General features: G+C 48.2%; 1 protein-coding gene across 14 annotated transcripts in view; it reads right to left on the reverse strand.

The window, feature by feature from the left end:
- Nucleotides 1-15,283, reverse strand: part of EPB41L2 (erythrocyte membrane protein band 4.1 like 2) — a 680,749-nt gene that overhangs the window by 326,700 nt on the left and 338,766 nt on the right. For all 14 annotated transcript variants that reach the window (XM_085611888.1, XM_085611891.1, XM_085611887.1 and 11 more), the window contains one exon: nt 7,541-7,628. In XM_085611888.1, the coding sequence (XP_085468014.1) occupies nt 7,541-7,628 (88 nt within the window). The remainder of the gene's footprint in view (nt 1-7,540; nt 7,629-15,283) is intronic.

Below are 15,283 nucleotides of genomic sequence, written 5' to 3' on the forward strand. Positions count from 1 at the left end.
TCCCCTAGTAAGGGGACATAAAAGGAGATGCTATCTGTCATAGGAGAATGCATCTCTCCCCACTGGTGAGTCTACCCTGGGTATTGCTAGTGTTGGGCTTGGGGAGGAGTGTGGGGAAGAGAGCAGAGGTTACCCAAGTGTTCCTGAGTGATGGGAGAAGGTGCCTGCAGCTCACATGCCTGACAACACAAAAATGTACAGGTAGTGGCTCGCCATCAAGACGCAGAGGTTGCAGGCTCTGAGAAACATCGGACCCAGCATAACCATTATTAAGTGACATCTGGTGTCTTCAGAGCATGTTATTCCTAACGAACAAGATACCTACCTTCGGTAACAATGTATCTGTAAGAGACATATGTCAGTTATAGATGCGTTACCTTTAGACTGTCAGACTGGATCTGCAGAATGTTTCTTAGCAGTCCCCCTGCGCGTCGGTGGGTGGAGTCAGTCGACTCCGTGTCCATTGTGGGCATCGTGGTCACCGGAATGATGTTGGAGTGTCTACTTAGACGCCACCACTGCGAGTTGACGTCAGTTCTGACACAACTTTCCACACCAGAAACACAGAGCCATGAAAGACACTGACCACTGGTGCGCAACAACTAGGGCCCTGCAAGGGAGTCCCTATCCCTAGAAGTCAGTTCACAGAGCGGGGAGGATGGGTGGGGCGTTAAGGAATCTACAACTAACATATGTCTCTTACAGATACATATTTACTGAAGGTAAGTAACTTGTTCATCTGAAAGAGACAGGTATAGATTCCTTACCTTTAGAATTGATAGCCCAGCAATACCAACCACAGAGGAGGGTCTGCAAACCAAGTTTAACCAGAAAGTCCTGGAGGACTGAAAGAGCAAAATAGCCGTCCCTCCTACTTGGCTGTCCAGGCAGTAAAGTCTGGTGAACGTGGCAAGGATGCCCACATGGCTGCCTGACAGACGTCAAGAAGGGGAACTCCCCATGCTAATGCAGTGGTTGCTGCTGTAGTCCTAGTGGAATGAGACCTTAGCCTCACTGGAGGTTCCTTATTCGCTAAAGCCTAGCAGATCTTTATGCAAAGGACAACCCATCGAGAGATGGTATGCTTTTGAACAGCCCGTCCTTTTGTGGCACCTCTATAGCCAACAAAAAGTTAATCATCCACCCAGAAGTCCTTCGCGTGGTCAAGGTAGAAGATAGCGCACCTTTAGAGTCTCGGTGGTTGAGTCTCTCCCACTCCTTGGAAGGGTGTGGAGGTGGGAAAAAGGTTGGCAAAGTGATTGTTTGTCAAATGTGAAAATGTGAAACCATTTTAGGAAGGACCAAAGGCCTTGCCCTAAGCACTACTTTGTCCAGATGCACAGAGAAGAAAGGGAGCTTGATAGCAACAAGGAAGGCAGTTTTCAGAGTGAGGAGCCTGAGAGGACGGGTGTGAAGAGGCTCGAAGAGAGCACACATAAGATAGGTTAAAACAAGCTTCAAGTCCCACTGGAGCATCATGATGGGAGAAGGAGGAACGAGATGAATATTGCCCTTAAAGAATCTATTTACAATAGGAGATTTGAAAAAGGATGGCTGATCTGGTAGCGGAAGGAAAGCAGAAATAGCTGCAAGGTAGCCTTTAAGAGCGCCTAGGGCAGAGCCTTGCTGGGCTAAAGGAAGAAGATACAGAAGGACCTCTGAAAGAGGGGCAGAGAGGGGATCCACAGCCTTTGCTGCGCACCATGTCACAAACTTGTTCCATCAAAAGGCGTACATCATTTTTGTGGATGGACGCCTGGCTGCCAAGATGGCCTTCGGGTAGAAGGTGAAAAGCTGTCAACTGTTGCTGCTCAATCTCCACGCAAGAAGGTGGAGGCTGGACAGGTTCGGGTGAAGAACCGTCCCCTGATGCTGCGACAGAAAATCCTCCCGAAGAGGCAGTCTGATCAGAGGATCGATGGGCAAGCTCCGGATATCGGGGTACTATACTTGTCGTGCCCAGTTCGGAGCCACCTGAATAACTTGGGCCCAGTCACGCTTGATCCTCCTCAGCACTTGGGGCAGAAGATAGTACAGGAAGAAAGGGGTCCAGGAGACCGCAACTCCACACGCGACGAAAAGTGTCACCAAGTGAGTGTCGCAGTGGAAATGTTAACGTGCAGAACTGCTGTCATTGTACGTTCTCTTCGGTGGCAAACATATCTAACCAAAGCTCTCCCCATCGCTGAAGGAGACCTTGCACCACCTCCGAGTGAAGACGCCATTCGTGATCCATCAGGCACAGAAGGCTGAGTTTGTCCACCCTTGCGTTCAGAGAACCAGCCAGGTGTGGAACCATCAGGGCTATGCCCTGATGTTCTAGCCACATCTAGAGGCTAAGTGCGTCCTCACACAGGGTCCACGACCCCACCCCGCCCTGCTTGTTGCAGTACCACATGGTGGTGGTGTTCTCGGGAACACCTGCATCAATTTCACTTTTGAGAGAGGGAAGGAACGCTTTCAGCACCAGGCGGATCGCCCAGAGTACCGGCAGGTTGATAGGGAGCCCAGACTCTGCAGGGGACCAGATGCCTCTGATCTCCCCCTCTCCCAGATGGCCGCCCCATCCCAGGAGTGACGCATCGGTCACCACTGTTAGATCTGGCTGGGGAAGGGAGAGGGAACTGCCTCTGACCCAAGCTTGGTTCTTTAGCCACCACTGCAATGGTGTTGCAGTTCCCTCCGAAAACTGGACGTAATCGGAAAGATTCCCCCGATTCTGCACCCACTGGAACTTCAGGTCCCACTGCAGAGCCTGCATATGACACCTGGCATGATCCACTAGCAGGATGCAGGAGGCGATGAGGCCCAGCAGCCTCAAAATCATTCTCACCGAAATCTGGGATAGAGGCTGAAACATCGGTATCGTAGCCCGAATATCCTGGACTCACTGTTCGGGAGGATAGGCCCGAAACTACACTGTGTCCAGAACAGCTCAGATGAAAGGAAGCATCCGAGAGGGAGTCAGGTGTGACTTTGGCACGTTTTTAGTGAACTCGAGCGAGTGCAAGAGGTCCGCCGTAGTCAGGAGGTGGGAGACAACAGCCTGGGTCGAGGACACCTTCAAGAGCCAGTCGTCGAGATAGGGGAAGATTGGAACCCCTGGTCTGCACAGATGAGCTGCGACCACCGCCATCCCTTTCGTGGACAACCGAGGGGCATTGGTAAGGCCAAAGGAGAGCACGGTAAACTGAAAATGCCCATGGTGTACCATGAACCGGAGGTAGCGTCTGTGGGCCGGCAGGACAGAAATATGGAAATCGGCGTCCTGCAAGTCCAACTCCACCATCAAGTCTCCAAGGTCGAGGGCAGACAGGACCTGAGCTAACTTGAGCCATTTGAACTTCTCCTTCCGGAGGAAGCAGTTGAGGGCCCGAGGTCTAGAATAGGAGGCAGGCGTTGTTCTTTTTGGGCACCAGAACGTAGCGGGAATAGGAACCACGACCTACTTATGGTACAGGGACCCTGGTCAAGACAGCTGAGACTTCCTGTTGGAGAAGCGCCAAATGATCCTCAGACATGCAATCAAAGGGAGATGGCACGAAGGGAGGGGTAGTCTCGAAGGGGAGGGAGTAGCCCCTTCGGACTATTTGCGAAACCCACTTGTCTGACGTGATGGATTACCAGTGGGGGAGGTGATGGCGAATCCTGACGCCCACTGGCCGTTGATGGCCCTGAAAGGTTGGACTAGGAAGGCTTGGAGGCTGCTGCAGGGGGGAAGGGTGGACTGGCCCTCCCGCTGGCTCCCAGACCAGCAAGATCGCTGGGTCCCACATCCGCGGCCACCCAGAGGCTGGGCAGCTTGCATGAACCGGTGGCTAGACAAGGCCGGACGTGGCTCAGTACTCAGTCCTCGACATCCTTCGTGGGACAGCTCGTATCAGGCTCCTGGTCACCCTCAACGTCTCCTGGTCCCGGTGGCTGCAGAGTCAAGAACAGCCTCAACGCACCAGACATCGGTGGGCATTTATCTACCGAGCCCCTGGTCACTCCTGAGTGACCCAGACTCTGTCCACTCTGCTTTCAGGTACTCTTCAACTAGAATCCACCTTTGGATTCCCACTGACACTTTTCTTCCTTCCAGCAGCGGCTCTTCTTCAAAGTCCTCTATTGAGTTTGACGGCGGTTTCCGACACCACTTCAGACCTATGCACCCAGCTCTCCTGGGATAGGTAACTGGTACTACAGTATCCATGGGTGGGTTGGCTCTCCAACCTCCTAAGTTCCACGGGGCTTCTTCGAAGTCCACTGGGAAGGGTCCTTAAACATTAAAACTTCAACCGCGACTCTCCCATAGAACTGTATGGAGCACGCAGTCGTGTTCCCACACTGCACCCATCCCCTGTGAGGTCCCTACTTGCTCACCTTGGGTGGTTCCTTGGGGTCCCCGCGATTCTACATCCTCTAGAAAATGTCTTGACTCGAGTCGTGGTTCTTATACCACTATTTTAGTATATGGTTTGGTCTCCCCCTGGAGCCCACTGTGTATTAGTGCTATTTTCTATTGTTTCTGTGCTACAGTATTGTGTGTTTTGTGAGTATCTTCGGGTATAAGATACTGTGTCGTACTTAAAGAGTGTCATATCAATAAATACATATTTTTATAACTACTGTGTGGTTCTCCTTTGATTTAACCAATACTATATGGTTGCATTCTGGTAAAACAAGCTGCTTAACATTCCTTCAAGACTAAGCCTGAAGGCTGCTCTCCACAGCTACCACTTGGGTAGCTTTCTAAGGTTATCTTTGACCTCTTAAATCACCATAAGGGTTGTTTGGACTGGTAAAGGGTACCCACTTTAATTAGTGGTCTGCATATACCAGGCCAACTTCTCACAGACAGTGTCCATAAGAGTCTGCAAACAAGGGAATAACAGGTGATTGCACTGAGCCAGTTGGGGATTGATAAACTCTGACTACCTTTACCATACCCGTATGCTAATTGTCCATAAGAATTTATGCTTTGCTAAGTTTGAGTTTTACAGTTTCCTTTGTTGTTCATAAGAGGGGAAAAGGAGCAAAAACTGAGCAACAGGATAAACACTGCCATTAGATCAATGAGTTTAGTAGTAAGTACGAGCGAGAAAAAACACACATCCACAACTATATCCATGGTTGGATATCTTAGTATCAGAGTCAAAGGTTTGAATTACCAAACCAATACACAAAAAGTTCTTAACATTTTGAAACACTCAACGTTTCTAGGTCTATTACAGGACCTATGACACACCTATTAACACAGGATTGGGCTAGAAGGAAGAACTTTCCCCATGTAGTATGTTTCCTCTGCTTCTGTGATGAAAGGAGGGATGGATACTCTTAGCAGAAAGGCATGGTCACCAGGAGCTGCTGTATGCCATCAAGCCACTGGACAATTGACAGGGAAAACCAAGCACAGCTTTGTCTCGAATGCCATTAAAACATCTGATAGGGTGTCATAAAAAACGCAGCAAGGGCTTGCAGGTGGCAGATCCTGGCTATAAGGTTTCTGTCAACAAGTTTGCTTTTGTTTCAATCATACAAAGATGTAAATCAAGTACTCCAGTTGCCAAGCGAAAAACCACCGCAACGTAGGCTCTCTGTAGGTAGACCTGGTGGAGATTCTAATTCCGTCTCAAGAAAAGTATCCAACCCACTAGCATACTGTAGGTTCATGTTCAATTCAGCATCAGTGTAGGGAGGTAGAACAAGCTGTCAGCATCCTCATCGTCTTCATCAATGTATGGTATGTTCTGAAGCCCCTAAAATGTGTTTTAATCGGAGAAAACAGAATTGTTAGCCTCTTGCAGAACTTGCTCTGTGAGAGAGACTGTAGATCATGCAATGTTGGGGACTGAGCACTAGTAATTTCACAATGCAACATTGATGTACCGCGAGCAGACACTGTAATTGGGAAGGATATCGGCGTGAAGACCGGATCTGAAATGACTGCTGGCAGTGTCAGGACTGCCGTGGTCTCAGTGGAATTGTGAGTTGGTGTAAACAAGGATCAGTGAGAACACCTAGCAAGGTCAGTTGGTGACAGGGAAGGACTCGAAAGTGGAAGTGCGACTGGTGGCACCAGAGGCTCTTTGGGGTCTCAAGGTGCTCTAGAGGGAGCTGGCATCGACTTAAATATATGCAAAATGGTCCCTTTAAATGCCTCTACCTGCTGCAGGTCGTTGAAGAACTCACGGTGCACCGAGGGACAACCTGGGGATGAGCTCAGTTTCTGAAGACTCTAGCAGACTCGGACCTTAGGAATGCAGACTGCCTTCTTCTCATCTGTTCTGGAGTGGTTTAAGGAGGACGAATCATGCTTAGTGTTCTTACACCTATGGCATGGCTGGACTTACACTTACCGAAAGACTTGGGCCAATAGTTTACTTCCGCATGCATAAACTCTCCCTACGTTTTCGCTTCTCAATCACCTTCTAGTGTATGAGGGCAGAACATTTGTCACACCACTTTATATCTGACTGGAACCTATGCACCAAACAAATTGTTTTGTGGATCTGTGACCGCCATTTGCTACCAGCAGTTGTGGCGTGGTTTAAAACCTCTTGTCCTTGGGGTGGTGTGCATTTTCCCTGGCACACTTTCATTGAAAGTTGGCATTGGACCAACCGATAAAAACGAAGGTAAGTTCCAGAGCCATGTTTAAGGGAGCAGGAATTAAGAAACCTACATCTGCGCACTGGGGTGGCACATATCACAGTCTCTGACTACACCCTCTCCCGTTGCGCAGGAGCTATTGCTGTTGAAAATCCAGATCCAGCCTGGGATTATTCCAAAGGTGAGGAATCTGCAGTTATAAATATCCATCAGAACTCAATATACGTGAGATAAGTCACTAACACACAGGAACATGAAGGTTTAGCCTGTTCCTATTGGTAACACACTTTTGAGATTTTCAGAAGGAGGTGGTGATTCACACTAAAGAAAATTACTGAATAAGGACATATTGGCCAAATGAGCTGTACTGCAGGCCAAAATATAGCAGCCAAACAACTTCCAGAGGCGACTTAGCGACAGAACGCAAATAAATGTGGTGTGTGCTTAGGTATTGTCCATAAGGAATTGAGCTGGTCATTTAGATGGCTGGGAATTGGAGTTCATGACATTGTGATTTAAAAAAATCATATTAGCATTTGAAATCAGATAATTAACTTCTCAACTCTGTAACGATGAACGATCCAAACAGTGTCTTTTAGGCTACTGGATGTAAGATTAATAATGTAATGCAGTACCTAATACATACTATTAAAACAGTGTGTACTGATTACTGAATGCAGCTTTGCTGCGAGGGTGCCCAGGAGGATTTTCACAAAGCTGAGGTCACTGGAATGCAAGGAACAGCTCCAGTCCACTCTGCTGTCTAGACCGATATCCACAATTTGTTTTACCAAAAATTGAAACTTTATCAACTCTGAAAATGTTTCTGTAGCATAGATTTTCATATACATTGCCACAATCATAGCACCATAATAAACGAAAGATCAGAACGATTTCTACAGCAATGTCTTACGAAAAGCCATGTTTAAAATAAAGGTTACAGTACCTTGGCACGATGCAAATCCACCCCATACATTGAAAGCTTCTTGGCATTTTCGGCATATTGTATGTCTGACTGAGCTGGAGTCAGACCCCTACAAATAAAACAAAGGTCATTTAAAAAGAAGGGTAAAATGAAATGCTATAACACAAACATGTTCAGTAGTGCCCCCCAAAAATCTAATTTTATTTTCGATGGCGACGACATGTACAAGCAGCAACCAGAACAGCCTGAACACTTAGGTCCCGATTTCACAAAGAGCCTCCGCCCTTGTGGTGGGACCTCTATACTGTACGTACCCATCCATTGCAGAGGTCCTGCCCTGACTGCAGGCCCCCCTCGTGGCAGGACCTCCATACTGCACGTTCTAATTGCAGAGGTCCAGCCACGACTGCAGCCCCCCTCTGGGTGGGACCTCCATACTGCACTTACCCATTGCAGAGGTCCCACCACGACTACAGGCTCCTTTGTCACGAGTGTGGAGGCCCTTTGTGAATCGACCCTTTGAGATTTATTGGCTACAGGGGTTGAGCACCCTCAAGTCATTAATAACCATTTTCTGTGCAATGTACACTGTACAACTGAGATGGGAGTTTACAGAAAGGATAACAGTGTTGTGCTGTTTTTGGTGAGATTGTTCGCCTGAAGCAAGATTAATTTCCTATTTACATTAATTGGATTACTATTTTTTGAGGTTTGGAACTAGGAAGGAGAATGTTAATGAGGCGAAAATTGCTTTTAGGCACAGATGAAACTACTTGCTAGTGGTGCTAGACTTATTTTTGGGAATCATGGCTAATCTTAAGGTGCTCTCAAATCTCAGTAAAATTGTGAAGCCCTTCCAGAATCTAATATATGGAAATTGTAGGTGGGTGGTAAAAAGTTTGAAATGAGAGTGCATTTTTTTACAAACCGAAGAAATTCTTATTGGGCCATTTCACAGACTTTTGCAAGAGTATGCAAACGAATAGTCCTGTTGTAGTATTATGTACTATTACATGCTTGTGCGAATCTTCCCAAATCCTTTAATATGAGACAAATGGGAATATTCAAGACAAATTCATATTTAATTAGTACAAATAGAAAGAACTGTACCCTCGTTGGAGTTTTACTAATAGGAATTGTAAAATTTCAGTGCAGATTCACAAAGGCATGTAAGAGTGCAGTAGTGCTACATCTCGTACTCCGTAATGATTTAATGAATCGTCCCCTTCGTATTAATCTAAAAAAACTAGCTTGAATGGCAAGAAAAAAATACTAGTCACAGTAGCTGGAATGCAACATTGCTCCACACACAGCCTTTTAATGGAGAACAAGGATTGCACAATTCTGTACGTGTAGCAAATGAAAGCGGGGCATCCAAGGATGCCATGTACTCGCACAGGAGTAACCTTTTCAACGTTTCCTGGAGATCAGGCGGCACGAAATAAACAAAATGCATACATTGGATAGTTTATTTGTAAAGCAGATTCGAAATATGCTGTTTCAAAAGGATGAGAAACACGTGTTTTAGTCTTTTATAAAATCATGATTTGTTTTCATGGTTTAAATCTTTTCTTAGCATTTTCAGATAAAGACAAAAATATGAGCAGCAGATTCACAACCACCTTGGGTGGACACTCTCAGTGCAGCTTTACAAAGCATTATTTAGTGCTGATAACAAAAATAACTAATCCCATCCACCCAATGTCACCTACCCACCCCCCATCCCCACTCACCCCATTCAGAACAATACCCTTACTGCAGTGATGGAATCTTTCACTTCTCTGCAGTTGCTGCTGGAGGGAGCGCCTCCGTCAGGCGTAGGAGTAGGAGCAACTGGGACAAGTCAGCTTGGGAAACTCCTGCGATAATAATGACACAAATGGTCCCCATGTATCTGAGAACTCGGAGCCCCTCCCAGCCAAGGACATGGTGATCTTTTCCATTCCCAGAATGTGCCATACCTTGTGTAACCAGCTGGTATGAATAGGGACGAGAGCCGTGCCCCAGTGACCAAGAATAGTTTGAGTGGCTGCTCCCAGTGACAGGCATATCTGCCAGCTGCATTTAGATTTTAGAGGGAGTGTGAGAGGGTTTGGAAGCCCTAGAAGTACGTAGGCTGGGAATCGCGGAAACTGTGTATCCAGGTGGCGGTCTATGTCGTCTATAACCTGTGACCAGCATTGCTGAATCTGGGGGCAGTCCCACAATATATGTGTTAAAGTCCCCTCTCCCCCGCCAGCAGTTGACGCTTTGTGTGGGCCTTATTCTGTATATCCTGACTGGCGTATAATACCAATGTGTTGCGATTTTGGTCAGAGTCTCAGTGAGGGCCGTGCAGTGAGCTGTGTGACAGGCCCTGTATGATATGTCCTCCCATTCATTGGCGCTCAGAGTCCGCCTGAGTTCCTCCTCCCATCTAGCTTACCCCCGCCTTGAAAGTGTGGTTATGCATTTGGAGTAAGATGCGTATATTTTGGATACAAGATTTTTATCCAACGATTTGGCCAGAAGCCATCTCTCATACTGGGTTAAATAACGCTGCGCATTGGGTCGATTTGGCGGGTGCATGATCAAGTGTCCAAGTTGTAGGTAGTGAAGTTTGTCAGACTCGGGAAGTCCAAATTCTTCGTACATCTGGGGAAAAGAGCGTATGCCGTTAGGGTCCAAAAAATGTCCCATAGAACGACAGGCTGACTGTCTCCAGGTCCTGAATCCCCCCGTCATGGCCCTTGGAGTGAAGTCTGGATTGTCAAAGAAAGGGTTCAACGGTGATGGATGGGTGGTCAGTCCATGTTTAATACTGGTTTGATCCCAGGCAGTCACGGCCGTCAGCTCTACCGGTGAGAGATATAGGGATGGGAGCCTGCGTTACTTAGGGAGAAAGGGAATCTTCCATAGGGATGTACCCGCCACTGTCCTATCCTGGAAGAGCCAGTGCTTTTCAGACTCTGGGCGACCCCACTCTACCAAATAACATACTTGTGCCACCTTGTAGTACAATTGTAGGTCCAGGATACCCAGGCCCCCTATGTCTGGTGTAAGGTCTCTTCAGGTGGGGTTTCCTTCCCTGCCAGATAAATCGCACTAACTCGGACGATTATGCCTGGTGGCCGCGAGAGGGGCAGGGTTTGGAAGAGATACAAGACCTTCATTTTAGATGCCGCTTTCCGTCCCAACCACGAGATTCGGAGGGATTTCCACCTTCTTAGGTCCTGCCGGATTTGGCGAAGCTACACCTTGTAATTGCAATCAACTGTAGCACGGGTTGTGGGGGCCAGTTCAATCCCCAGGTATGAGAACGTCTCGGAGGCCCACTGAATGGGGTAGAGGATCGCCAGTTGCTCCACTGTGTGAGAAGGTATGGAAAGGTTAAGGGCCTGGGACTTCCGCCCCAAAAAACCCCGGTCTCTCCAAGGTAGTCAGCACAACATCCGCATATAAACTGATGGAGTGACGGTCCCCTCTGAACTGCACACCAAAGATGTCTGGATGATCCTGAATCCTCTGGACCATGGCTCCATATAGAGGGTGAAAAGCAGTGGGGACAGGGGGCAGCTTGTCTGGTGCCTCTGTGGATCAGGAAGGGAGTGGATGTGTACCCCTTGAGACGGACAGCTGCCGTTGGGGATTGATAGCAATTAAGAATTCAAGTCCTGCATATATCTCGGAACCCAAAATGTTTGAGAACTTGTTCTAGGTATGACCAGTGGACTCGGTCGAAGGCCTTTTCTGCGACCACTGCTAACAACAAATATTCCCCCTGTGCCCTAATAGCTTTGTCAATGATGTGAAGAATGCGTTTAGTATTATCGCTTGGTCCGGGTCTACTAGGAAGGGTAGGCATGCATTGAGCCTTTGTGCGATAATGCTTGTGAATAATTTTAAATCTATATTTAATAAAGAAATGGGTCTATAGGAGCTACATCTCATTTTATCTTTGCCCGGCTTGGGCAGAACGATTATGGGGGCTGCAAGCATCGAGGATGTAATCGCCCCGGGTTCCGAGAAATAATTGAAGAGCCTTGTCAGGAGTGGTGTAAGAATTGGACAAAATGTTTAGTAAAAGGCCGTTCGGACCTGGTGATTTAGTGAGTTTGAGAAGCGCGATGGCTGATATGACCTCCTCTGTGTGAAAATCCCAATCAAGGGATTCCGTCTGGTCGGGAGTAAGGGAAGCCGTACGTGCCTCCTAGAGGTAGTGAGCTCCACCTCAGGATCCAAAGATTGGCATGCATAGAGGTGTGCATAGAAATCCCTAAAAGTGTTTGCTATGTCCAGGCCTTCAGGGGACAGCTCCCCTTGTGTCGTGTAAATTGATTGAATGCCCTGGTCCTGTCTTTTTGTAAGCAATGTATTGGCCAGTCGCGACCACATTTGACCCCCCCCCCCCCCCAACATAGTAAGAGCGGCGCAGAGCGGCGTATTCTGCCCTATCCGTGTCTATCGCCGCCAGTTGAGCATGAATGTTGCGGAGCTGGCGCCACACTTTAGGAGCGCCCGTAAGTTGGTGAATGCGTTCGAGCTCTTTGGTTTGTTTAATGAGGTCCTCCCTTTTCTCCCTGCGGGTTTTGATATCTCCTGATGCAATTGCAATAAACTCTCCTCTAAGGACAACTTTGAGTGTTTCTCATTAGACTGCTGGTGAAGTCTCTGGAGTGTCGGTATGTGTGAGGGAGTCTTTGAGTGATTGCTGAATTTGCTTTATGACCTCCTGACGGTGCAGCATGGTGTCGCGTAGCCGCCAGTGTCGGGTGGGGGAGGTCACTGGGGGAAAAGGACAGCGAGATCGCAACCGCTCCATGGTCTGACAGCGCGGCTGTGTGGATTTCAATGTCGCTTTTGAGCGGTTCGGTCTGCAGCATGCCCAGAAAATAATCCATCCTGGCATATATTTTATGTGCGTTGGAGTAAAAGGGAAATTTCTCAGCCTTCCGGGTGTCTGGACCTCCACAAATCCTTCACTCCCATTCCATGCAATCTCTCCTGGCCCTTGCTTGACAAAGCTCCTACCTGACCTTGTCTCTGGGTTGATCTGTCCAGCGAGTTGACTAATACTAGGTTTACATCCCCTCCCAGCAATACCAATTGTTCCCCTGTGCCTAGTGCCCTCTCCAAGGCGTTATGCAAAAACTCCTCCTGTCGCTCGTTAGGAGAATAAATGGAACCCACCACCAGTGGTCTTCCAGCGATGGAGAAGCGGTGTATGCCCCTAATCTCATTGGTTTTCTGCTCCACTTTACCCCGAAAGAATTTAGACACCAGAATGGCTACACCTGCTGATTAAGAGGGGGCTGAAGAGAAAAACCACAGTCCCCAGCTAGAAGATGGGTCTAAAAGGCATCTATCTGCATGGGTTGATTCAAGATAGTTAAGTGACGCCCTGCGTTTAATCAGGTTGTTGAGACCACGCACATTAAGAGTAAGGATTCTCGTGAGCTGTCGCTATCTGTGGCAGCTCCATCCACCCTCCGGGGCTACTGTCGGTGATGATGATCTTATTGTGAGCAGAGTATGTGAACTACTACGCAATCAGAGTGCAGGTGAGTGTTACCCAGAACAAAACATTGGTCTTACGATTAGTCCTGCAGCTACCAAAGACTGCATGGTGAGTCCAGTGGGATTTTCAGTGTGGCCAATGGATCCGACCTCCCCTCCTGCCGCGCGGCCCCATTTTGATGTTCAGTGCTGATGTGGCCCAGTCGTCAATCCCCTTCAGCTTTCACTATGGCCGAAGGAACTGACTCTAGCACTTCCTGCTGGCCCTTGGCGATCTCCTCTAGGTCCGGTTTGTTCACTGTGCGGCGTTGATTTATTCTGTGCCATCAGGATTTCCGCTCTTTTTGGGAGGGAGAAGGGGACCCTCCTGGCTGCTGCTTCTCTGGGGGCTCAATTCTCAGCACTCTGCAAGTCTCTGTTAAGGAGCGTAGTTGGTGAAGCCTTCCCTCCCAGCAGAAGATCAGGCGGAATGGGTGGCCCCAGGAGGAAGGAATATCATGGCTGCTAATGTGAGCTGTCGCTGGGCAAAATGTTTTTTTGGTTTTGAAGTGTAAGGGCCGCTAGGTCCAGGAAGAGGGTCGAGGAGTGTCCCTGGAAATCGATGGGGTGCATATTGCTTTGCCTTTCTCAAGATCTCCTCTTTGACCTGAAAGTCATGCACGCAAATCAGAATATCCAGTGGATTGGAGGAGTTTTGCCTAATGGGTCCTATTCAGTGGGCACTGTTGAGTTGAATGCTGGTTTCTGAATGGCCCCCTAGGATAGGATGAAAGAGGTCACGGACAAAGCCAAAGATATCTTCTCCCTCCGCCTTGGACATCACTCCCCGTATGCGAGCGCTATTCTGCCGGGATCTGTTCTCCAAGTCTTCAAAGTGCGATTGTAGATCAATGTGCTGCTCCTTGAGGTGGAGAACCTCCTGTGTGAGTGCCTCGGTTTCCTCTTCTCGGCCCCCCTCCCTGTCCTCCAGTTCAGACACCCACTCTCCTAGCACGTCCACATCCCTACGGAGTCCTTTAATGTACTGAGAAAGTTCACGCTTTCGAGTGAGGGTCCTCACGAAGGGATGTAAAAAAGCGCATCTATGAATGTGCGAGTCACTGGCTCCTCTGGGGACTGGTCGGTTCGGGACCCCGCTGGATCTGGCTGCCAGGCGGGGTCCTGGGACGTGCTCGCTCCTGGGCGGGAGAGCATCTCCCATGATTTGTTTTTAGAGGCTAATGTTAATTATGTGAGATTTCAAACCCTATATCGCCACTTATTGGTTTCCAGAGTATTGCCTCGGGTTATCAATCCTTTCTCTCACTTCATATCTTTTTAACTTTAAAATCTGAAAACAGGAGCTCTTTGAAAACACGTGATATTTTTAGGACTCTATTGCAATGCAGTAGAGGTTTCAGTGGGCCAAGAAGCTATTTGCAGAGCGATCAAATGCTTATAATTACCCGTTTTGTGCCCTAAACAATAAGGCTGAGTTTTCTGGCTTGGAAAGTCCACTAGTACATAGTATAGTGAAGATAGTTTGCAAGGCATTTAGCATACTTTGTTCTCTGTAGTCCCAGGGATCTGCTCCCATATTTTAGTGGTTTTAATTTTTATTAGCATATTATATGAGTATGGTTGGGGGGAAAGGTATTGGTAAAGATGTAGGATTGGTGGTCAAGGTTCTGCAGACTGCCACAACGGGGCTCTCTTTGGCTAATTTAGAGATGACCACAACAGTTCATCATTAATTCAATATACAATAAAAAATAACTATTTCGTGTGGTCGAGGGGACCGAATGTGAGGTCCGCACGGTGGGGTAATTCCCCCCTCCCCCCCTTGGGGGGCCTGGATGCCTTCTGGCTGGGCTCCCCTTAGTGTCAGTGGCCCGGCTTTCACACAGATAAGGGGGCATATGAGAGGCTCTACATCGCGCTGAGCTGACCTTTGCAAGTCTTGGAGGGTGCTTCGTGCCTGGAGAATCTCTGGGTCTGTCTCGATATAGGAACCCTGTGGCAGGAGGGAGCCAGAGGGTCGCGGGTGTGAAGCGATCTCCTGAAATCTGGTCTTGCTGAGACGCTGAAAACTGGTATGGTCTGTGGATTAGGAGACGCCTTTGGGAAAAGCCCTGGTCTGATCACTCTCACAAGCGGCTGGACTATTAAGTCACCGATTGGACAGAATGGAATGAGGTCTTATTCCAGTCAACGTACTAGCCGAGGGGGTCTTGCTGGGGCGCCCCCACACCCTGTTCCTTGACAGCTTTGGCTCTGATTATTGTCACT

This window comes from Triturus cristatus, chromosome 6 (assembly GCF_964204655.1).
Source record: "Triturus cristatus chromosome 6, aTriCri1.1, whole genome shotgun sequence".
In the NCBI taxonomy this organism is placed as follows: domain Eukaryota; kingdom Metazoa; phylum Chordata; class Amphibia; order Caudata; family Salamandridae; genus Triturus; species Triturus cristatus.